Below are 24,764 nucleotides of genomic sequence, written 5' to 3' on the forward strand. Positions count from 1 at the left end.
AGTTTTATCTTACTGCTTATTTAAAGTACCATGGGACTCCCACTTAGACAATGCGGATGATTCAAGAATGTGCATCTACGAAAGATACCAATACTGGATAACTGCAGTTACAGGGAAGTAACTTATTTTCATCCACATCTGCCTCTTAGCCAGATCCCATAAATCTCTTTAGTCTGGCCCTATTGCATTTAACTTGATGTGAGGATATTCATGCCTGAAAGTTTGAATTTAATATCCAAAAAAGATTTGCTTTTTACATACGCAATTCAAATGTTATGCCTCTGTGGATCAAAACTCTATGGAAATAGGTTCAAAATGAATCCAGGGTTGTACAGAATAGTAGAAATAGACTAAAATATAATGCATTTAAATTTCATGAACTTTCAGAGCTTTTTCTATAGAATTTATGTGATTAAAACGCAGAATGTTATCATTTAATAACCAAATAACAAACCCTCATGCAATATTTTCTTTATGTATTAAGTGAACATCTCTTGATACAAAATTAAAAATTCCAATAAATTGGAATCAAATTATTGTTTTAACCTTTTAGCTTTCTTTTTCAGAACATATCAATATTAGTATTATCAATCTCATTGCCACAATTAAACCAGTCAATTCCAAAAACAGTCAGCATATAGATGTATCTAATGTAGGCACATCTCTGGTTAAATGATTCTTGATATTTGCAGATAGAAGCAGAGAAATCTGAAAATCTTTCCAGTCAGGTCATTTGCGCGCTCGACATCACTTTAACAATGTCCATATCTACCGAAAATACAAAAAAAGTATTAAGCCATTCCTTCACAAAATAAATAAAAACTCGAAGAATTGCTAGTTGGTCACTCTTTCATGCCTTGGAATCTGCTGTAAATGATTGCCTCAAATGTATTGAGCATTAACTTTTGCTTGCATTGGATATGTTATCCTCATTGATTTGTGTTGCATTCTCCTCCAAAAAAGTGTAGAGGAAAAATGCTATCAAAGATAAAATCTGTCTTTTACATTTTGAATATAATTTTAGATTAATTGACATGGTTTAAATTTGTCAGAATTACTTCTAACACTCAATCGAGCATAGAGTAGTGGCAGCCAGCAATCGGTAAATACTTAGTGTAGCTCTGATACCCCCTTCTAAGATACCTTTAACAGTCACCGAATGTTTTCTGCATAAGCCGCACCAGGCAGTACCACGTGAAATTATTATGAAATAATGGGAATTAAATTGTATGGCAGTATTCATGTTGTATTTCCTTCGTGTTTTGTGCTTACTGCTTCTGTTTTTTTTTTGTTTTTTTTTTAAAGGGGGAAGGTTGACAGATTCCAATTCAGTTTTGTCACTTATCAGTGGACTCGGTGGGCAAGACTCTGATCTGCGACAGCAAGAGTTATCCGTTCCTACAGTTCCTGACTCGCATGGCTTGATAAAATTGCTTTTAGAAACATTAACTGGCGCTGGGCATCTGGAAGCTTCATTGGCTCAATCTGTAAACAGTGCATTAGGACTGCAAATCAATACCACTGATGAAGATTTAAGGCAAACCCAAGACTATGGTGACATTCCTGGACGGGATGTATTAGAAAATGAGCAGTCTTCACAGGATAATTTTGTTTCTTTTAAGGAACCACAAACCCCTCATCAGTTGGGAAGTGAGGTTTCATGCTTGTCTTACCCTATTGATAATGACTTCAGGGTCAGACCTACCGAAGTTAGTGAGATCACTGCACGCACGCATGAAGTAAGTATATTGTCCAAATACTTGTTGTTTTGCAAGATGTATTAATAGCTGAAGTATTGTTTCAAACCTTATGCACAATTTAAATTTTTACAGATGAAACCGTGAATTTACACCAAGAGATTGGTGTACTACATACTACCTCTAACCCATATTGACAATGCCTTTGTTTCTTTAATCTTTCTCGTAGACCGATAATAGGCTGTGTGCTTATAGGCATATTTATTCAGAATTCTGACTTAGGGGTTCATTTAGACTCTTACAGGTTATCCTCCACTCTGTCAGGGAAACGGAGGGATGTAGTCCGTTGCCCTTGCAGCAATACCGCCCGCCATATTGAAGGACCTCCACATGCACGACTGAGATCTCTATGCCTTCAGCTCAGCTGGCACACTACAACTCTTTTGAAGCCACTGACAGTTTGCTTAACGGCTACTGTTGTTCATGCGTCCACTTAGTAAAGTTTTTTGCTTTACAAAAAACAAACTCCTACAATTTAAGTTTATTCTTGTAAAACAAAATATTAATGACCCTGTAAGAATTTGGCCTGGTATATGATGTTCACTATTCTAGTGAACACCTTGCACCAGTCCAAACAACCCTTATGGTGATGGTTGTCAGTCAACCTTATAGACCAGCTATCCTAGTGGTAGCGTGGACAGAACAGTCTTTGGCTAAAAGACTCTTGAGGGCGTGTAAAGTCAGCTGTTTTACCATATGTAACCCCTTGAATACCAAATGAAAGGACACCACACAGGATATATATATAAAATATATATGTATTTATTTACTAACACACTCCTCTGAACTCTTTATGAGAACAGAGGCAAAAGCACATCACAAGTTACTTAGTCAGAATAAGTTAAGTTGCACAATTTACGGTTAGTCCCAAGGGGCGAAGCAAACCAAATACTAAGTAAGTGGTATAAGTACCACGTCATGAGAAAAGGAAAGGTCTAGGGCCTAGAGAATCGCTGGGGCTACACTATCTGAACCTTTGGTTAGGAGTAGGAGGCCCACAGGCAGCGCATGCAGTGTCTTTACACACACGTGTGAGTCAATGTTAAGTCAATGGGAACTTAGAGTTTTGAAAAAGAAGGATTCAGGACACTTCCGGTCTAGCTAGAAGGAAACAACTAAAAACCTAGACACTTGGATAGTCAATACCCTTGGGAGCACTGAAGTACTCGCGTTTCCTCACCCACAGAGGAACCAGACGACATCGAGGAGCAATCAGGTTCTGTCTTGAAGCTTGTCTTTGCAGCCACGCGGACCAAGAGGCGTCGATGACGATCAGATGCTGGAGAGGAGCTGTCTCACGAAGGATCTCGCAGATGGAGGGGTCGAATTCCGGATTGGAGCCAACAAGCCTATGCAAAGGCAACCCACTCAGGATACACAAAAGGCTTCTGGTGCAGACCAGGAGGGTCTGAGGTGCCTCACCTTTGCAGGGAGGCAAGGGCCAGTCTGGAGCAACCAGACCAGCGAGGTGATTCAAATGGATTGTCGTCACAGAGGCTACTAGCCAGCGGGCCAGCAACCGGACAACGTGTTGAGCAGAACACAAGCAGAAGGGCCCCACGCAGAACTCGTGGAGTGTGGAGGGCTGATCTTCGGTGCAGGTGGAGCTCGGATTCGGGGCTTCTCAATCCCCAGTGCACAGCTTCGAGGATACCTCAGGAGCTGCACAGTTAGCAAGTCGTGGACTTTTCAAGATGGCCGGTCCCACGTGTCTCGTCGCCTCCACGGATCTCAGCTATGCTGCAGGCGTGAAGAGAGGGTCGGAGAGGTCTGGAAGTCTGGGTCTTGTCAGGCTCTGTGCTCGGGTCCTGGCGAGAAAGCTGACAAAGCACGCCGTTGATTTGCTGGATGGTGCCTGGTTGCCCAGGGTGGTCACTCCTTGGCCACAAGGGAGATACTTCAGTCTTCAGCTTCAGCAGAATGTCGAAGGTCCAGAGTTTCGTTCAAGTTTAAGTTCAGGATCAAATCTAAAGTCTTAGGACTCAGCTCCTACCTTTATACAACTAAAAGGGGCTGGATTCGTTCCTAGGTCTCTCCTATGGGTGGGACCAGGAAGGGGGGTGGTTACACCCCCTTTCATTTGTCCAGTTTCGCGCCAGAGCTGGGGCTGGAGTGCCCCAGCAACCGGTTTGAACTGGGGTATGCATGAAGCACCTAGTGTGCCTCAGGTAGTCTCAATCTATTCAGCCCTCCCTGTCCCAATACACAAAGTCCTGTCTGGGGTGGTGCTCGCACCTCTCCAGGCAGGAAACCTATTGTCCAAACCTCCGTGACTGGAAGGACTCCCAGCAGCAGGAGGCCAGACTTATTTATTTATTTTATTTTGAAAGTTTCATATAGCGCGAACAAGATCTTTGCAGATATCAGAGCGCTTTACAAAGCAGGGAATATCAACAAGAGAGTGAATAACAGGTCATTAGGTATATCAAAATTATAGGTAGTAAGTGGGGTGGGTAGGTACGTGAGGGAGCATACAAGCACAGGTAAATCAATACTGCAAGTAGATAGTCAGGTAAGTGAATCAATAATACAGGTAAAACACATAGTCGTAGGATCGAGCAGAATAATACAGGAAAAACACGTAGTCGTAGGGATCGAGCAGAATAATACAGATCGGTGCAGAGACTTTTACAGATCCACGTTAATAGTTCAAGTGTATTTGGCCATGAGAATAGCTTTTACTTCTTTCTTAAAAAGTGTGACGGAGGAGATGAGCCTGATTTCAGGAGGGAGTGAGTTCCAGATCCTGGGTGCCATTCCTGAGAAAGACCGTTTATAAGTTTTTTCCTTCCGGAATCTTCGAGGTTTTAGCAGAAGATTGTTTGTGCCTCTAGTGTATCTAGAGCCGCCAGAGATTGACAGCTTCTGGGTGAGGTATCCGGGGGAGCTCAGGTGTACAGCCTTGTGTGTCATGCAGGCGATTTTCAGATGTATTCTGGCTTCAAAAGGCAGCCAGTTCAAGGATTTCAAGTCAGGGGAGATATGCGAGTGTTTTTTTGACCCAGTGATGAGTCTCGCTGCAGCGTTTAGAGAGGCTCTTAGGGGTGCAGTGGTGGTTAACGGGAGACCGCAAAGGGCGATGCTGCCGTATTCAATTCGCGGGATTACCAGTGCTTGTACTGCAGTTTGGAAGTCTTTGGCTGGTAGGAAGGGTTTAAGTTTCCTCAGGGTATTGATTTGGAAGTTCGCTCCCTTAGTAGCCTTGCTGATATGATGCTGCATGTTGAGATTGGAGTCGAGAGTTATGCCTAGAGATTTTGCTGAGTCCACGATGGTGGGTAGGACATTGAATGCAATTAGCTGTTTGAGTCAGGTTTGAGTGGTAGAGATCTTCGCGGGAGGTGAGATCAGAAGGAACTCTGTTTTCAGAGCATTGAGTTTGAGATGATTATTGGCAAGCCAGGATTGGGTGCTTCTGATCGTTGAGTTCAGGAGTAAAATGTCATTGGGGGATTGTAAGTTGAGATATAACTGGGTGTCATCTGCGTACATGTGAAAAAGTACATTGGATGCTTGTAGCAAGGTGGTGAGAGGTTCCATAACTAAGTTGAACAGAGTTGGTGATAGGGAGGATCCTTGGGGGACACCTAACGAAACAGGTATTGGTGAGGACATCAGGTTGTTACTCTTGAATTTCTGCGACCTGTTGTGTAAGAAGGAGGTGAACCACTTGAGAACCGTCCCAGATAGACCCATTCTTGTGTTCAAAAGTTCGAGTAAATTCTCATGTTTAACAGTGTCGAATGCTGAGGAGAGATCAAGAAGGATGAGGAGGCAGGTGTCATTTTGATCTAGCATTTGTAGGGCGTCATCAATTATGTGAGTCATAGCAGTTTCAGTACTGTGTCCTGCTCGGAAGCCTGATTGATGAGCGTTGAGGAGATCAAACTGATGAATGTGTTTAGTCAGCTGTAGTTGTACGCATTTTTCCAATAGTTTGGCGAGAGTGGGAATATTGGTAATGGGACGGTAGTTGTTTAGGTCGGATGGGTCGGCCGTAGGTTTCTTTAGTAAAGGTGTGACTTGTCCAACTTTGAGGGAGTCAGGGATGGATCCTTGTTGGAGCGAGCTGTTGATAATTTTAGTCCACAGTGGAAGGAGCCATGGGGTGAAATCTTTGACAGCGTTGGCAGGGAGGGGATCCATGAGGTGATTGGAAGGTTTCAAGGTGCTGAGCAGTTTGCCTATTTCTTCTTCGGAGTAGGTGTCAAAGGATGACCATGTAGCATTGTTTTTTAGTTCGGTGGGTGTTATGCAGTTGGGCGTGGTGTAGAGGCTTGCGTCAATGCGGAGATCACTCTTTATGTTGTCAGTTTTTTGGGTAAAGAAAGCGGCGAAGTCTTCACAGGAGGGTGCTTTGCCCAAAGTACTGAGAGGTTGGGGTTGTTCCTTGGCTTGTGTTCTGATTAGCTCAAACAGTTTTCTTGGACGGTTTTTTGCTTGGTCGAGCTGGAGGCTGAACAAGTTTGCGTTTGAGCGCTTTATTTTCCTGAAGTAGGCGTTTCTCTTTTTCTTCAGGGTTTTCAGGTGCAGTGCAGAGGGAGCTGTTCTCCAGGTGCGCTCTGCCATTCGCATGGCTCGTCTATCTTCATTGAGACTCCCGTCGTACCATGGATTGGAGATTTTAGCGGAGACTCTTTTTAGCTGCATGAGAGCAGCCTCATTAATTATTGAGGTCATGGCATTGAGATAGGGGTCGGTCAGTCAAGGATTGGACATCTGTAGCGCCCGTAGGAGGGAGCAGGAGGTCGCGGCTGTTCGGGGGTAGGGAGTCTGGGTTGAGGTTTTTCAGGTCTCTTTTCCATATTTTAGGTCTGGAGGATTGAGTCATGTTGAGATTGACTTTTTCATTGATGAAGAATGTGACGATATGATGGTCTGACCAGTCACAAGGTCGGATAGACTCAAGTTGAATAGCGTCCTCTTTGGCGATGATAAGGTCGAGGATAGAACCTTTCTCATGGGTCGGGCTGTTGCATAATTGTGTGAGGTCCAGGGCGTTAAGGACATTTTTAAGACTATTTACCACTGCATCATTGTGATTGTTCCAGTGGAGGTTGAAGTCACCAAGGTATATTTGGGTGAGCTGTCGTCCGGCGTTAGTTGAAATCATGTATATAATTTGTTGGGCGAAGGTGAGGTTGTCTCTGGGTGGGTGGTAAATGCCGTGAAGAGAGCATATCTGTTTGTCCTCACTGATAATATCGAGGCAGATGTATTCGCAGGAAGTTGAGGAGGGCAGGGAAGGTGTGGAGACTTTCAGGACAGAAAGGTTGTTCCTGTATATGCATGCAATTCCATGTTAACAAGCAAGGACCCCCTGATACGGATAGTTATCCTGGGACAGGGTAAACAATATATGTGAAATAACAATCCCAGGCATATATTAAAGCAACAACCAATAGATAGAACAAAACAAACTAGTGCAGTTTCAAGACATATACATTTTTAATTTGATTAAAAAAGATTCAATAAAAAACAGTGCATTGATCAAAATTGATAAAAAATTCTATAATGATACATTTGTATTCATAAGAAAAATTTAGTTAAAAAGGAGGTTAGGTGGCATCCGGTCGACGCGTTTCGGCATAAACTATGCCTTCATCGGGACTTAAACCATCCAATTTCTGTAAAAAAAGATTATAACAATAATTTACTTGTTACACCTTCTATCATTAAGTGATACAACTGAACTAGTTCTAGTTTGTTATAACATTCTATTGGTATAAACATTCGCAAAAATGATATATCGCCTTATATACAAATATTTTACATCTATGCACATACAGATTTTCATACCCAAGCCTCACTTTGATGTGTACAGGCAAACACGAAGATGTAATACTAGGAGTTAAATTATTTAACAAAATACAAAAGTTTACACATTTTGTCAAAGACATCCTTATATATCATTCTCTTATTAATCAATGAAGTCACGTTGATCAGATCTAGTAGTTCAATTGGTGATTGTCATCCAATTGACTAGTCCGTCTAAGCATTTCAATGACTTTGTGTTTGCTTAAGGCTTTTACTGAAACATGGTTCCTTATCGTTTCTTAAGTGCACGAGGAGTTGTACAGAAAAGAAATTAGAAGAATAAAATGAGAAAGGTTGGAAAACAGAGAAAGTCCATTTTTGTTACACTATTCCGGCTAGGATCCCTATTCTAGGAAGATTGTATCCTAAATATAAGCACCAATTTACTATGATTTTATAGAGGCAACTTTTCCTACAGTTCTAATACATAAGCACAAATTTCTTACCTAAATTTGTACTGAGGTACAAGACCAGTGCTGTTCTCTAATTATTTAAGCTGCAGGGCGGCTGTATAGATACTGTATCCACGGATTCAAGGCTGAGTGATTTATTTAAAATTTTCTGAGGGGACCAAGAAAATATACGGGTAAAACATGGGTCGAAAACCTTTTTATCCCACTACCCCAGTTCCCTTGTTTAGAGCCTACGTTGTTACGCTAGAAGGATTACACATAACTGCTCACCTTTTGTTTCTATTTAGTGTTCATTCAGGACTTCCTTAGCCTAAGTTTCTTGTTAAAATATGGACAGGTCACAATATCCTATTCGTCAAAAAAACAATTGCTTTAATATACACCCACAATAATGCTTCTTTATTATGAGACAGAAACATATTATTCGTTTTCTTACCCTCAGAGGATTATTTTATGTCCTTCTACTGGGGTCTTTTTAAACGATTGTAGGTAACGTGACAAGGCCTCCGGTGTGTTGAATAAGGTCCTAACAATATAACACACCAAACAAAGTCAGCCAGGATTCTATAATGCTGGTTTATTTAAAAATCTATGCGTGATCAGTGTATAATTACCACTTACCTAAATATTTTTAGGTGATATAATTGCGTGGTGCCAATTCATTCACGTACGTTGATTAAAAAACTTGTTTAAGGCAAGGTCATCCTGTGTTCTTTTATATTCTGTTTCTATAACTGATATAGGCTCCTAGTAAGAGAAAGGGCGAGCAGCCTGTTAATATACCACTTTAAAACAAACACCCTTTGCCGGTTCGCTTTAAGAGCGTTTATCTAATCTTAATACAGAAACGCCACTAAGCGGACTACCGATTGCTCGAACAATTTAAAGTAGCACACGTTTTAACATTCTCATATCACCGCTTACCTAATTTAAAGAAAGCCGCTAATTCATACGTCGTGCGCTGCTATACACGTGATTCAGTCCTGAGTATACGGCGGAGACGTCATGATATTCCGCTTTGATGGGTCTCAAAATGCACGTAACTCCTAGTAAGAAGAGTGCAAGCTTTTAATGTTGCCCGGATTCTAACAAAGGGCTAAATTCAAGTCCATTTACACGCTACATGGCATATGCGGTTTCCTACCTTAAAGTTTGCACAGGGACGCCGACAATTCCGGATACACTGCCGATGCGTCAGGTCTTTCAAAAAGAACAGCCCTGATTTGAAATTCGGAAGTTCTTTTATAAGAATAGGTATCATTGGTTAAAGAAGAGCCTAGGTTTCTTAAAGGGAAAGGCCCTATTTACATGCAGTATGAATTTAAAGGGTTTTCACAGAATTGCATTTTGCCAGGGCAGCTCCTGATTAAGACCATGACTAAAGGTCTTAAGAGAGAAAATCCAAAAGACTTCTCGTCTTTTTCTTATCTTCTCTCCTCCCTTAGTATTCGGTATTTGTATTTTTTCTAAAATGCGCCACCGTATTTCTGATGGGGCATGGTTGAAATCAGAAAAATGTGTAGCAAGTGGGGCAGCCAGTTTCTTAGTTTTGATTGCCGACCTATGTTCGGTCAATCTGACTTTGATAGTTCTTGCAGTCTCGCCCACATATCCTAAGTTACAAGGACACATGAGCAAATAAATAACATTGCTGGTGTTACATGTCCATAATTCATTTGCTACAATGTTATATCCATTTAATTGGAAAGTCTGCCCTGGTATGATACCGTCACAAGAGTGGCAGGAGCCACATCTTGAAGTGCCCTGTATTGGGTTTGCTCCCTGTATAGATTTTTGTACAAACGAGATTTTTTCAGAGGTACCCGTATGTCTTGATCTGACTACAAAGTCCTTTAAATTCTTGTTCCTCCGATGGGCATACATTGGTTTTTGGAGTTTTGGGGCAGACGGTTCTAAATTCAGTAGGTGCCAATTGGCATTAACTATTTGCCTGATCGTCGCATTTAGTGTTGAGTGTCGTGTAACACACACTAATTTAGGTTCCTGGGCTTCCTTTTTTGATTTCAAGAGAGCATCACGGTCATAGTATCGGGCCCTCTTATAAGCCTCACGTACCAGACGATGAGGATATCCTCTATCAAGGAATTTTTGCTTCATCTTTACAGACTGACTATCATAGTCCTTGATGTTTGTGCAGTTCCGTCTCACCCTAAGGAACTGGGAGAAGGGAATACCATCCTTCTGGCTCCTAGGGTGATAACTTGAAAAATGAAGCAAAGTGTTTCTTGATGTGGGCTTCGAGTATAGGTCTACTTCCAAAGTATTATTTCTATTCCGGATATATATATCTAGGAATTCAACCTCAGAAGTGTGGACATGGGCAGTAAAACGAAGATTTTCGTCCGCAAGGTTGATCCACTCCAGGAATTCTCCAAGAGTCTGTTCCCCACTGGTCCAGATAAAGAAGATATCATCAATAAACCTATACCAGTGGAAAACAGACTCATAAAAAGGTGCCATCTCATTATGTATATTATGTGCCTCAAAAAGAGCCATGTATATATTTGCTATGGACGGAGCCATGGCTGCCCCCATGCTCACGCCCTTGGTTTGTTGATACATGCGGTCTCCAAACTGGAAGACATTCTCCTGCAATACTATAGACAGACATTCATAGATAAACTGCTTATTGCAGGGTATCTGATGTAAGTCTACAAACCACATAGTGGCATCTAAAGCTCCTTTCTGTGGGATGTTACTGTATAACGCTTCAACGTCAAGCGTGACTAGAAGGTCCCTATTACCATTGAATTGGAGATTTTCCACTTTTGCAATCATTTCTCCAGTATCTTTAATATAAGATGGAGATAGTGGTATGTAGGGTCTCAATATATTGTCTATATACTTAGAAAGGGCTTCAGTCGGGGTGCCAATAGTTGATACTATGGGTCGATAAGGTGGATTACTTTGGTCCTTGTGCATTTTAGGAAGGCCATAAATGCATGCTAATTTACCTTGTGAATTATTCAAAAATTCATACTCTTTTTTTATTTATTATGTCCTCATCCAGTGCTTTCTTTGTTACCTGCTGAATCTTCCTGACTAACTTATTTGTTGGATTATTCCTAACTTCTTTATAAAACAAGGGGTCATTCAACATTTTTAGCATATTTTCCTCATATTTGTTAGAATCAATCAAAACGATGCCACCTCCCTTGTCGCTGCTCTTTATTATTAGCGATTTGTTGTTCTTCAAACTAAGTAAGGAGTCATGTTCCTTCTTAGAGATGTTATATTTTGATTTAGGAACATATCTCAAGGCCTGATCTAATTTTGTTAATACAACTTTTTCGAACATTTCCATCTCTGGACCAAGTTGGTCCAGTGACGGTGTGAAGGTGGAGGGCAAGGCTACAATATTGTTTGAAATATTATCATTTTCTAATTCTGTCTTATCCATAAAAAATTTTTTTAGTCTTATTTTCCTGAAAAAGGAATGTATGTCTTGGTAAAGTTCAAATAAGTTTACATTAGCGTGTGGAACAAATGTTAAACCTTTTGAAAGTAAGGATATATCAGAAGCTTCTAGGTTATGTTTTGAAAGGTTGAAAATCGGTATCATATCCATTGCCTCTGGTATTGCCTGCTGCGTGTTTCCAGGTAATGCTGGGGCTGTGCTTCCATGGGATGCTGGTAAGTTTGATGTCCCCGGGATGACGGTTGAAAGCGTACTCTCTGCCGTCCCCGCCTCGCTCCTCGGTACCCTAAAAAAGGCTGGCGTTGATTTCTACGGCCATTTTGAGGATTGTAATGACCATCCTCCTGATAATTTTGTTCATTTTCGGATTCAGGGTCTGAGGAGTCAGAGAAATTATTTACTCTCTGTTGATTGTAGCCCCCTTCTCCCTGCTGATTGTCAGGTTTATAAAAGTTATCTCCTAAATAAGGGTATGCTCTTTCTATGGTATAGTATCTTTTATCCTTTGTGAATTTATCTTCTTTTCTTTTAGTAAGATATTCTGCAAAGGATAAAATATCCTTATTTAGGGATTCCAGTTGTTTATCAGCATCCGTTAATGCCGTGGAGGTTTTAATTTTATTCTCTAATTCTTCTATTTCTTTTTTTTATATCTGAGGCTATCTCTTTAGAGGTAGAAATTATCAAAATCATTAAGTCCCTAGAGCACCTACTAGCTATCATGCTCCACTTATGTAGGAAAGATTTTACATCTACAAATAATCCCGGAATATTCCTAACCCGTAATCCTAAAGGAATGATGGCAGCTTTTAAATAGTTCAACATGAAGTCTCCGTGAGCTTCAATCCTTATTAATTTCTTTTTCAGGTTTGACAGTTTTAGTAAATCACTGTTACTTTGTGGTTTTGACATAAAATTAGAAGTAGAGCCGGTTGGTGCAGTATTACCGACCAAAAAAGCAAAGTCCTCATCCGTAAAACCAAATGTTTCCAAATGAGCCATTTGAAATTTAAGGGAGAGGTTGGTAATGAAAGAGAAGAGGAAGATACACACAGAACCAATAGAAGAAAACACAGTTAAGGGTGCATAGGTGTGTAGAGGCGATAAAATAATATACAGGTTCAAGAACAGTCCCACACGGATAACCATGCAATTCCACCACCTATCTTGCCAGACCTGTCAAGCCTAATGATGTGGTAGTTGGGGGGAACCAGAATGTCTATTATAGGTGTAGAGGATTCAGTTAGCCAGGTTTCAGTCAAGATGATTAGGTCAAGGTCCAATGTTAGGATGAGATCGGCGATGGCGGAGGAGTGTCTAGAAGCCGATCTGCAGTTGAGGAGAGTGCATTTGAGACGAGGTGTGTCAGGGGAGGTAGAGGGTACTAGAGAGAGGGGGACTTTTCTATTCGGGACGGATATTCTGTTGTTTAGTGTGGAGGGTCTACGGGGATTTGAGTGTATCGTGGGAATGGGGAAGTGCGTGGCGGTTGTGTGGATTAGGGGAGCTGGGTCGTAGAAGCGGAGGAGGGTGAGAGTGTCGAGATCCGAGAGAGGGTTGCATGTGCGACGGGGGCGGTTGTTGCTATTGTAGGCAGGGATCGCGGTCCAATGTGGGCGGCGGGTGCGGTTGTTGCGATTGTGGGCATGGATCGCGGTCCTGTGTGAGGGGTGTAGCTTAGGAGCGTCACCAGGACGGGTGGGGAGCCAGTTGAGAGGGGGGGTGGTGGTGAGTGGGGTGTGTCTGGAGGGTGTGATCAGTAGCTCTTTGATGGTGTGAATGTCTTCTTTGATGGTGTGAATGTCTTCTTTGATGGTGTGAATGTCTTCTTTGAGCTGGAGGAGGGAGGACATAATCTTGTCCAGCGTGGGTTAGGTGTTAGTGCTGCGGGAGGAAGTCATGGGTGAGTGGCTGACCTGGGAATTAGCGTGCGGGTGGGTTGGTATTCATGCAGTTCTCCGTGGTGCCGGCGTACGAGTTGGTGTTAGGGAGGAGAGAGGGTATGGGGGCGATGGGAGTGGATGAAGTACGGAGGAGGTTGGTGGCGTATAGGAGGGCATTGGTGACAGGTGAAGAGAGCGGGGTGGAGGTGGAGTGTATGTTGGTGGTGATGGGGGAGCCTGAGGGGTAGTGAGGGCTGAGAGTGGGGGGGGAAATGGTGTTGGGGATGGTCCTGTCGTGGGGAGGGGGAGTTATAATAATAGATGTGGTGTGCTCTGTGTGGTGTGGTGTGACTTGTGTCTGTGGCAGCAGCGTCCATTTTGTGACACCGGGGCTCTGGTTAACTTTAACCGGGATAATCAGCAACAACGTGTCTTCTCCCTCTAGAAGGGTGGAATGCTGCCCCCGTCGCCAGAATTGGCGAGGGGGTAGTATTCCAAAGCGTATGACACCTTACACAACATGTTTAGATAAAGCCAAACCAAAGTTAGCATTTAACCGCGAGGATTATAATGCACTTAAGAGTATATGGTATGGCGTTATCATAGAACAGCTATAAGGACATGGTTCCGCAAGTTGCAGACAGGCTCAGCTCATGCTAGAGCACCATCTCACACATAACCAAGTACTCTCCCTCCAGGATTGTTAAGGCCTGCCATAGGCGTGACTTATAGGTTACTATGTGTCTATATATAAGGTAGGTATAGGGATACTATACCTAAGCAAGGGGTGATTACACGACCTTGCCCCAGCTGAGTGATCAGCCAGTTGTGTCAATTTAGGTGGCCAGCCAGGGGTGGTATAATATATGCTGCAGCCCCTGGTAGGCCTTGGGTGCACCTATGCCCTGGGTACCTATGGTACACTTATACAGGGACTCACAAGGGTGACTCAATATCCAATTTGTACTTGGAGTCCATTTTACAGAGAGAGCAGATAACCTGGGGCCCTGAATAGCAGGATCCCAGGCCAACTAAGTCGAAAACCAGCTAAACACTAGGCAAAAAGTTGGGGGTAACCATAGTCCGGTATCCACCTTCCTACAACTCTCACCTAATGTCTGGTGGGAGGGAGACTTTTTTTCCTCCCCAATGATCTCTGTCTGAGTGGAGTGATCCATAGTTTCAGGCTTCACAACACTAAAATCTGTTTGAGTTTGGGTTGTGACCATCACAGCCCTACCAACCTTTTCAGGAAGGAACTCTGTTGGGTATGGGCTGTGACCATCACAGCCCTGCCAACCATTTCAGGGAAGTCTGCCTGAGCTTGGGCTGTGACCATCACAGCCCTTCCAACCTCTTTAGGAAGGAATTCTGCTTGGGCTGGGGCTGTGACTATCACAGCCCCACTAACCTTTTCTGGAAGGCCTACCATTTTGGAATGGGTTTCTTGTTCTACCTCAGCCCAGGCTGAGATCTCTAGATCATTCCCTAGTAGACAACCTACAGACAAGTTTGTAGACACTGCCACTCTCTTGGGGCCAGTGACACCTCCCCAGCTGAGATTAACTACTGCCTCGGGATGATCCCTCTGCACTCCATCAATGTTGATCACCTGATAGGTGAACCCAGGTAAAAGTTGTCCTGAGGGGACTAGACTGTTAGTCACCATAATGATGCTAGCTCCTGTGTCTCTGTAGGCATCAACTTTCTGGCCATTGATGAGGGGCTCTTGTCTGTACTTTCCCAAAGTGTTGGGACAAGCAGTGAAGTTGGCAAACCCCATGCCATTCTCACAGACAAGAGTAGCTGTGGTAGGGGACCTGGTTAGGTCAGAGTCCACCTGAGTTCACCAACTAAACCCAGCCAAATTCTTAGGGGCACTCCCTTCCACCTGGGGGATTTCTACTAATAGTAACAGGAGGTCTGGGAGTAGTACGTGGGGGAATTTTTTCCTTATTGTTGGCCCTTGGGCAACTGCTGTCAGTTTTCCAGTGGCCAGGCTGTTTACAGACCTGGCAATAAGGTTTCTTAGGGTTAGAGGAAGTGTTTTGGGACCCACCCCCACCATTGGAGTTTTGGGGCCCTGTGGAGGACTTGTCTTTTGATTTATCCCCACCTTTCTCTTGATTTATCCCCACCTTTCTCTTGAGGCTTGGTAGAATCTTTCTTCTGGTCACCACCCTGATTTTTAGGCCTAATCCTGGTTCTGACAATCCTGGTTCTGCCAATTAACAAAGACACTGCTGTGTCTTTGTTAATTGTTATACAAAACAAGGGGTACCCAAAATAGCAATAGGGCTGGGACCTTGGGAGTATATAGTGTTTCAAGAGACAATGGTCCCAAACATCAATTCGAATATCAAGACAGAAATAAATATAGACCAAAATTGAAATCTATATTAGTTGTCCAGCCGGACAAATTTAATAGTTAATATAATCAAGTGTGGCAAAGGTATTCAACAATTTCCAAGTGGGACACAGCCTGTGTCCAACTACCTCATGAGTACAAACACAAAAACAGACAAATACAAGGCAAGAGAAAGAAAGTCTGTAAATTGATCACAGTTAAAACAGACAATTAATAATTAGGTACACTTTCTGCGATTTCGCAATAGAAAGATTTAGAATCATCAAGTGTAAGCTGTCGACGACGTTTCGATCCCCCTTTTTTTTTTTTGTAAAAACATTTTATTGTGATATATTTAGATAGGTATAATCACAAGATTGTACATTGGTTGGCGCAGCCTCAACATTCAGCTGTCGCCATCCCTTAGTCCAACTTTTGTTTTACAGAAAGAACTTACACCTCTAAGGTCATTGAGTGGAATTTCGTCCCCAATCAAGCATATCGCCTTTATCATCAGAATATGCAGTATAACGTTCAAGGCATCCGCGATACATTCTGCACATTCGCCAATCCTGCCCTACGCGCAAAAGATCCCTGTGTCCCTCCTAACTGCGCTCCTAGCCCCCTTTAGTTTCCCCCCTATTCTGAATCTTCCTCCTCCCCCGAGCTGTCCATGTCCTCTTCTTCTGGCAGTGGGTCACATAGATTCCCTCTATACGTGTTCCATGGGGACCAGATTTTATTCCATTTGCGTGGGTTCATTCTTTGTTGATAGACCGCCCTCTCCACCATCATAAGCAAGTCCATGTTCCTACTCCACTGTGCCAGGGTCGGTGTTTCGTGTGCCCCCCCACTTCTGTGCTATGTCTCTCTTCGCTAGCATCATGCCTATGATCACCCATTTCCTTCCCTGTGGTGTCAAGTTGTTTGGGCCCCACACATTCAGCAAACATACCCTCGGGTCTGGTGTGAGTGGGATTTGTAAAGCTTGTGAGATCGTGCGTGTCACTCGCCGCCAGTAATGCACCATGCTGGGGCAAGACCATAGGGTGTGGAACAGTGTGCCTTCCTCTCCGCAGTGTCTGAGGCAGTATGGGTTGTCTGCTCTTTGGATTTTGTGTAGAGTCGTGCGAGTGTAATATACTCGGTGTAATATTTTAAATTGAATCAGCCTATATCTCGCCGAGATGCCGGCTTCTTTAGGCGATGCCATGGCCGCATTCCAGTTTGTCTCATCTAACTCCCCCACCTCCTCCTCCCACTTTTCTTTCAGTTTTTGCAACGGGTCGGGTAGGTTATTGATCAGTTTACGGTAGGTGAGGGAGGTGGCACTGGCCTCCATGTAGTCTGTAAGTAGCCGGTCCTCTAGCGGGGCCGACTCCGGCACAGTAGTACCTGGCGCTATCGCCGTCAACAATGCGTGTTTAATTTGCAGATAGCGGTACGATTCAGTAAGACCCATATCATATTGTTCCCTTAATGTTTCGAAGGAGACCACCCCACTGGTCGTCCACATGTCCCCCACCGTAGAAATCCCGATGGTGTCCCACTGATCGAACCCTTTACTTTGCCTCAGTGTACCCAGAGCTTTGGCGTCCCATAGGGGTGTGAGTCGTGTAATCACTCCTTCCCATTTTAGTCGTGTTTGGGCTTTATGCCATATCATTACTGTGTGTTTGGTGGGGCCACTCAGTTTCGCCGTCATGCCCTTGTTATAGAGTGGGGCCAAAAGGGTGTTCGCGCCTAGCTGACGCCTGTCTGATAGATAAGCCGGGTCATCCTGCTGTCCATGTATCCATTGGTTGATCACCTTGAGATGAGCTGCCCAATAGTATAGTTCCAAATTGGGGAGAGCTATCCCTCCACTATACCAGTCCCTAATCAGCTTCGACTGGGCGACCCTAGCCGGTTTATTGCCCCACAGTAGACCCGACAGTTGGGGGGACACTTGCCTAAAAAATGTTGGGGGGACCACCGCTGGCGTATTCTCTAGGACATATAGGAAACGAGGCAATGCCAGCATCTTGAAAAGTGCCGCCCTGCCTAGTAACGTCAACGGGAGGTTTTTCCAGTGACGCACGTCTGATTTCAACCTATCGAGTAGCGGCCTAAGGTTCAAGTCCTGGAATGTTGCGTGGTCCCGCGTAATGTGGATCCCTAGGTATCTGAAGGAGGCGGTCTCCAGTATCAACGGGCAATCAGTACTCAGGGTCGGCGGCGTTCCGTGTATCATATAAAGTACTGATTTCGACCAATTAATCCTATATCCCGAGAACGTCCCATGCCTCTCACACAAAGCAAGCAACACCGGAATACCCGTTAGTAGGTCTGTTAGGTAAATTAGCATGTCGTCGGCGTACAATGACACCCTATCTTCCCAGCCCTCCCCCCACTGTATGCCTCGCAGCAACTGGGTAGACCGAATGATGGTGGCTAAGGGCTCCAGCACTAAGGCAAACAATAACGGCGAGAGTGGGCATCCTTGTCTCGTTCCTCTCGCTAAAGGAATTTCCCTCGAGAGGTGGCCGTTCGCCGCCACTCTTGCAACCGGCCGTGTGTACAAGAGCTTAACCCAATGCACGAATTTCTGGCCAAAACCTAGATGTGCCAGCACCGCAAACAAGTAGCGCCACTCCACCAAGTCAAACGCCATTTTGGCGTCAAGCGAGAGTATCGCCGCAGGCTCCGACAACAGCGGGGCCCGTGCTAGCACCCCATGCAATCGCCTGAGATTCATCGCCGTACTCCTATGAGGCATGAACCCCGACTGATCAGGATGAATTAGTTGTTGCAGATGGGGCAACAGTCTGTTGGCCAACAATTTCGCCAAGATTTTACTTTCCGCGTTAAGGAGGGATATTGGGCGATATGACCCGCAGTCTTCCGGTGGCTTGCCGGGTTTTGGTATTGCTATTATGGTCGCTGCACGCTGGTCAGGCGGCAGCTGTCCCTGTTCCAGACAATCCTGAAACATGTGAAGTAGGGGCGTAGCGAGCGTTTCCGACATGGTTTTGTACCATTCGATCGGTATCCCGTTGGGGCCCAACGCTTTCCCCGAGCGCAGCGCCGCGATCGCCAACTGTATCTCGTCAACAGATAGGTCAGATTCCAACTCGTCACGGTTTTCTTGTGACAAGACGCGAGTGGGTACCCCCACGAGGGACGCTTCCGCCATCTCTCGTGTGACATCGATTTCTGGGGAGTATACCGTTTGAAAGTGGTCCGCCAGGAGTTCAACTATCAGTGATGGACGGAATTGCAGTACACCCGCAGGATCCCTCAATTGCAGTATGGCTCTTTGTCCCCCTCGTTTTTTCTCCAACCAGGCTAGGAGTCGACCTGCCTTTTCCCCAACGTCGTATACTCTGTATGCTGTCGTTGCTATGGAGTCTACCACCCCGCGGCGGATATGATCGGCGTGGCGCTGTTGGTGCAGCCGGAGCGTATGCAGCGTGTCTCTTGTCGGGTCAAGCTCATGGGCAGCATTGGCTCTGGCAAGTTCGTCTTCTAAGTCTAATAATTCCTGTTTCTGCGTGTGTTTGTGGTGTGTGACCGTGGAGATAGCCTGTCCTCGAAGCACAGTTTTGTAGGCCTCCCATAGGATAGTGGGAGAGTCCACCGACCCCTCGTTTTCCGCAAAGTATGACCTCGTACCCCTCTTCAGTGTTTTGGCCACTAGAGGCACTTTAAGGTATCCTGGGCGAATCGGGTAAATGCGTTTGTGGGTACGGTCAGGATTGGAAAGGACCAGTGTCACCGGGGAATTGTCTGATATACCCCTGGGTTTGATTTTTACATCAGATATTGTGAGACGTCCGTGCCCTAGTGTTAGGAAATAATCGATCCGTGACAAACTATCATGGACCGCCGAGTGATACATGTATTGTCGATCGTCCGGGTGGAATTGCCTCCAGAGGTCCACCAAGCCCTGTGCTTCTAAAAAGTCGTGCAGCCGGGAGGGCCCAGGCGACTGGGTTCGCCTCGGGAATCTATCGTGTGTGTTATGTACCACAGCATTGAGGTCCCCACCTAGGACGAGGTCCCCCTCCGGCAGTTCCAGAAGGAATTTCCCTAATTCCGGAAGAGTGATCGTGTGAAGCGCTGGCGGAATATACACTGAGACTACATTTAACTGTCTCCCTTCCCACTGCCCATGTGTTGCTGCAAAACGCCCCTGTGTGTCTGTCTTCGTGGATTGGACTATGAATCTGGAGGAGTGGTGCATTAGGATACCTGTACCACGGGACCCCTTGGTAAATTCCGAGTGGACTATAATCCGATAACCCTTTCTGTCCAGGGCCCGCGTTGCCGTGCCTGTTAGGTGTGTCTCTTGTAGCAGGACCAGGGTCGGATTCGATCGTCTTATACTCTGTAGTACTAAACCTCGTTTGACCTTGTCCCCCAGGCCCCTCACATTCCAGGTCATAAGGCTCAGCGGAGGCACGCACCTCAGTATGGAGTCCCCCCCCCCCCCCCGTGTCAGCTTGTGCGATGTGCGCCATAGTGTCTGTGTTTGTGAGCACCAATGTGACATAGCGACTGAGGTCTAATGCGTTGCCCTCTGTCTGTTACGCTACGCTTGCGCGCCTTGTGATTCCACTCTTGACCGTTTAAACCGTGTCTTAACTCCCAAACCAACCAACCCCCAACACCCCCCCTCCCTGCCCCCCTGCTTAACGGACCTGAAACTGCCCGCCCCCCCAACTTAGCAGAGTGCCCGATCCCAACCCAAAAACACAGTACTTGCTCGCTGGGGTGAAGGACTCTCCGCAGTCAGCGGCCCCCTTTCTAGGGCACGGGGGCTCTCCACCCAGTGTCCATGGCAGCACTTCAGGTCAGCGTTACTTTTGGCCGGGAAGACCAGCTCAGGACATTATTGCTCTTCATTATCTTCCGTTTCTGGAATGTCGTGCAGCGGCGAGTGCGGTCCATTGCCTCCGCTGGGTGATTGAGAGCCCGGACGGGACCCGCCTGCGCGATTCGCGTTCGACCTGGCCGAGCGGCGAGGCCGGTCCACTGGCCTCCAACCCTCCAGCCATTCTGTCGCCGTTTCTGGGTTGTCAAAGAACCATGTTTTGTTATCCGCCACTATTCGCAGCTTGGCCGGGAAGAGCATTGAATAGGGAATTTCTCTCGCCCTGAGTTCTTTTTTAACTTCAAAGAAAGTTCTCCTCCTCCGTGCGACCTCTGCCGTATAGTCCGGAAAGAATGCCAGTGTGGAGTTTTGAAGTCTAATAGGTGGAGAGTTCCTTGCTGCTTGAAGGATCGCATCCCTGTCCCTGAAATTGAAAAGTCTCGCTATAATTGGCCGTGGGTTAGCGCCTGTTTTTGGGCGTCCCCCGGGGACTCGGTGCGCCCTTTCCACTGTAAAGAAAGACGAGAGGCCCTTGGGCTGGAGGCGTTGCTTGATCAGTTCTTCCACATATAAGTCCATTGCTCTCGTGTCCTCCGATTCTGGAACCCCTATTATTCGGACGTTGTTGCGCCTCGATCGCCCTTCCTGGTTATCCAGTTTGTCACGCAGTTCTTTGTTTTCCTTTGTAATCCTTTCCATATTCAATTGTAGCTCAGAAACATCTTCCACCAACGACTTAGTCACTAGTTCTATCGTGTTCACTTTTTCCGTCATTTTATGGAAGTCCGCACGGATTAGCGTGATTTCCGCGGAGATCGACCCCACTGTTGCTTGCACCTGGGTGAGGGCCCGCATCACATCGTCCAAGGTTGCTTTCTTGCCGCCCGCCGTCTCCGCGGTCCTGCCCGTCTGCGCCTTCGCGTCTGGTGGGGAGGAGGTGTTCTGGCCATATGCGTATTTTTCTAGACTGGATTGCGCAGCTCCGCCTTTCGGTCCCTTGCCGGCCATCTCGGTGGCCCCGTCTGGTATGCCTCACAGGGGTGTCTTGTCGTGCAGTACTGCACCAAAGGCGTGAAATTCGTCGGGGAGTAGCTCCTGTAGACACCGACTGGCACGCGCCGCAGGCCGGCTGATCCCAGCGTCTGCTGGGTGACTGAGATCGTCTCCTGCCTGCGTCCAGCCACTGGTGGGTATATTCTACACCTTCTGCCTCTCCCAACCGGTCGCTAATCCTCCGTCCAATGAATGTCGCCTATGGTTCCGCTTTGTCCTGGCAGCCCTGTGTATTCCGCTGTGTGGCGTCCGCCTTGACAAGGGCCAGTGTGGGGCCGTCCCTCAAAGTCGTGTCCGCCGCAGCGTCACCAGCTCAATGGCGGCGGGCGTCGCCAGCGGGTGTGGCAGTGTCTATGCTGGCGGTATATTGGTCTCGGCCGAGAGGCACCAAGGAGTCCGCTACAAGAGGCGTATGCTTTGTGTGCCTCCAACGCCGTAAGCCGGGACCCCGTCACTGCGAGGCAGCCCCGAGGCGGGAGGCGCTACAGTCCTGTGCGGGAGTACGTGGCCCGCCTCCACACCCCCGCAGCTGATGGGGTGCAGGGTTTCGTGAAGACGGGTCTGGGCTCGGGAGGCCGCGGACAGCAAGTCCGGGCAGGTGTCGGTTCCCCCTTCCCGCAGCCCAGCCCCCGTCCGCTGTGTGGCCTGTGACGTGTGTCCCCGTGCACCGGGTATTCAGCGGTCAATGCGACGCCTCTCTTCGCCTTCCCCCGGTGGAAGCGGGTCCCGCGCTGGTCATTACTGGGCACCCCTTGACTCTCACCTTGGATGCGGGCGCACTCCTCTCCCAAAATGGCGGTTTCAGCCTCCGAGATCGCCAGATCTTCCGCCTTCGGACAGTGGTCGGGTGTGTTCCCAAGGAGTCCACCGGGTTGTCCGGGCCACCGATCCTCGGCCCCCTCCTGTCAACGCCGATTCTGGAGCGCCCACTCCTCCGTCGCCTCGAGTCCGCCTGTGGACGGGCACTTCCGGCGCTGTCTCGCCCAGCCAGTCGCACTTCCGGTCTGTTCTCCTCTGCTGGCAACTCCCTGGCTTCAATACCTCTCGGCGGCCCACGCTGGCTGCGCTCCGAACTGTGCTTCCCGACGTCGGATTTCTGTTCCGATTGTCCCCTTCTGTGCCGCCCGGTCCTGGGCGTCGGTGCCGTCCCGCTACAGATGTTTGTGTGACGGATTAATATACGGATTTCACCGGAGGCCGCTTCAACTGCGGAGCTTGCCTAGATTGCTGCCACCATCTTCGGCTGTCAGCCACGCCCCCTCGATCCCTTTTTAATATGGGATCATCATCAGGACATATTGATTCATGCCTTTACTATATTAAAAGGTTGCCAGACATAATACATAACACCAAAATTACATACATCAAGATAAAACAATTATAAAATAAAACCAGAATACACAAAAGTTAAGGAAGGAAAAGGAAAAAATACCAAGTTAGTACATTATGGAAATGCATATAAAACAAAATTCTAACATAAAAAAGAACACTCCCTGTGAACTTTAGTCTGTACTTCTCAGAATTTGTGAACCAGCAAGGACCCGTATTTAAAGCGCTATATGGGGTGGTCTCATGCAACGTATTTGAATGATCTGACGGGTGAATTATTGGAAGTGCGAGAAATTACTGCCACACAAGATCGTTTAGGGCACTTGCTATGATCGTGGACTATAGTGCTATAGTGGTTTTAACCCAAAGCATAAAACAATAAGACGCGCCATACCTCTTTGTGGATCTGACTCATCTATGAGTGCATGGCAGAACAGCCTGTACATGCAATAATCTGGAGAAATCTAAAAAATGTAAAGATAGGACTTCAAGGCCAGTACAAAGCTAAGACCGGAAAAAAGGTGGAAGAAAAAACCAGATAATGCTTACCACTAGTTAGCTCCAATAACTGATTGTATGATGGTAAAGCAATATCAGCGGATATGGTTACTAGTCGTTCTGGGATACATTCCTGCAGAATAGATCAAGGGGATGCTCAGATTGTGCAAAAAATAATAAACAAGGAAAACGGCTGTAGCAATGTGCATAAAAACCGTCTTACCAGTGGACTGCCGTGAAGCCTCCGAGATAGGGAGTCTGGCGCGTCGTGCTAATGAATGAGACAGGCGCCCGAGTCAGTACTCGATCAAATTCAAAATCAAATCCTGAAAAATAGACCGGGGGAATGCTCAGTTATTACAAAAAAAACGTCTTGCCAATGGAACGACGGTGAATACTCAGTGTGTGCCAAAATGTAATAATGGCTGGGGCGATGTGCATAAAAGCCGTCTTACCGATGGATTGACGTGAGAGCTCCGTGATAGGGAGTCTGGCGCATCAAACGAGTAAATACTCGGAGATTCTCAATGGCGAATAGGGTAGGCGCTCGAGTCAATAATCGATCTGTTCAGAGAGGAAGATGTTCATAAAAAACGCCGTCAACAGTGAAAGAATGTCACATGATCGTAGTCATGTGACATTCAAAAATAGGAGGAATTCTATAACATATCTGGGGGCCATCTTGAAGGGGAGGTTGGATACCATAAAGATCATCAATAAGAGCACCAAGTATCAGCCATATCGGGCACTCAGTACCAAAAAATATACTGGCCAAAAGCAACAGCATGATATATATTAAAGTCTAGTAGCTAGTATTCATTATTTATGCAGGAAAAACGTTAATCTGTCAAAAATAGAGAACGCATGGAAGTAGAAGGCTTCTACAATAAGATTACTTTTCGAAATAATCGTACGCCACAGGGTAAACAATTAAAATGTGTGAACAACAAAGTTGTGGAGGTCAGTCAATCATGAAACCACATTTGACATGCCTACTGGAAATACAGTTCTAAAATCACTCAAAACAATTCCATAGATAAACCTACTCCAAACTTTCATCAGAAAATTAATTTTATAATAAACGATTTTCAGCTCAAAAGAAAATAAATAAATAGAGCACAATACTAGTAAAGGACTAGTGCTTACAGATTGACCTTATTTTTGTATAAAAAATCAGGAGTCGCAGTATGTCAGTGAGCATACCCTTTAGAATAAGTTAAAACAAGCCACAGGGGTACTACTTAAGCAATACATCATTCTATGGATTACATGGACATACTAGCAGTTGAACTGAGAATTCGTCCCTAGACAGCAAAGTTACAGAACAAGCTATTGCGGAGTTTATTTAACAGACAATAGAATTCAGTAGACAT

The 24,764-nt window shown here is 45.7% G+C and overlaps 1 protein-coding gene across 4 annotated transcripts in view; it reads left to right on the forward strand.

The window, feature by feature from the left end:
• LOC144782290 (protein TASOR-like) overlaps positions 1–24,764 on the forward strand; it is an 865,833-nt gene that overhangs the window by 415,113 nt on the left and 425,956 nt on the right. For all 4 annotated transcript variants that reach the window (XM_078661579.1, XM_078661582.1, XM_078661580.1 and 1 more), the window contains exon 13: positions 1,306–1,739. In XM_078661579.1, coding sequence (XP_078517705.1) covers positions 1,306–1,739 — 434 coding nt within the window. The remainder of the gene's footprint in view (positions 1–1,305; positions 1,740–24,764) is intronic.

This window comes from Lissotriton helveticus, chromosome 9 (genome assembly GCF_964261635.1).
Source record: "Lissotriton helveticus chromosome 9, aLisHel1.1, whole genome shotgun sequence".
Classification (NCBI taxonomy): Eukaryota; Metazoa; Chordata; class Amphibia; order Caudata; family Salamandridae; genus Lissotriton; species Lissotriton helveticus.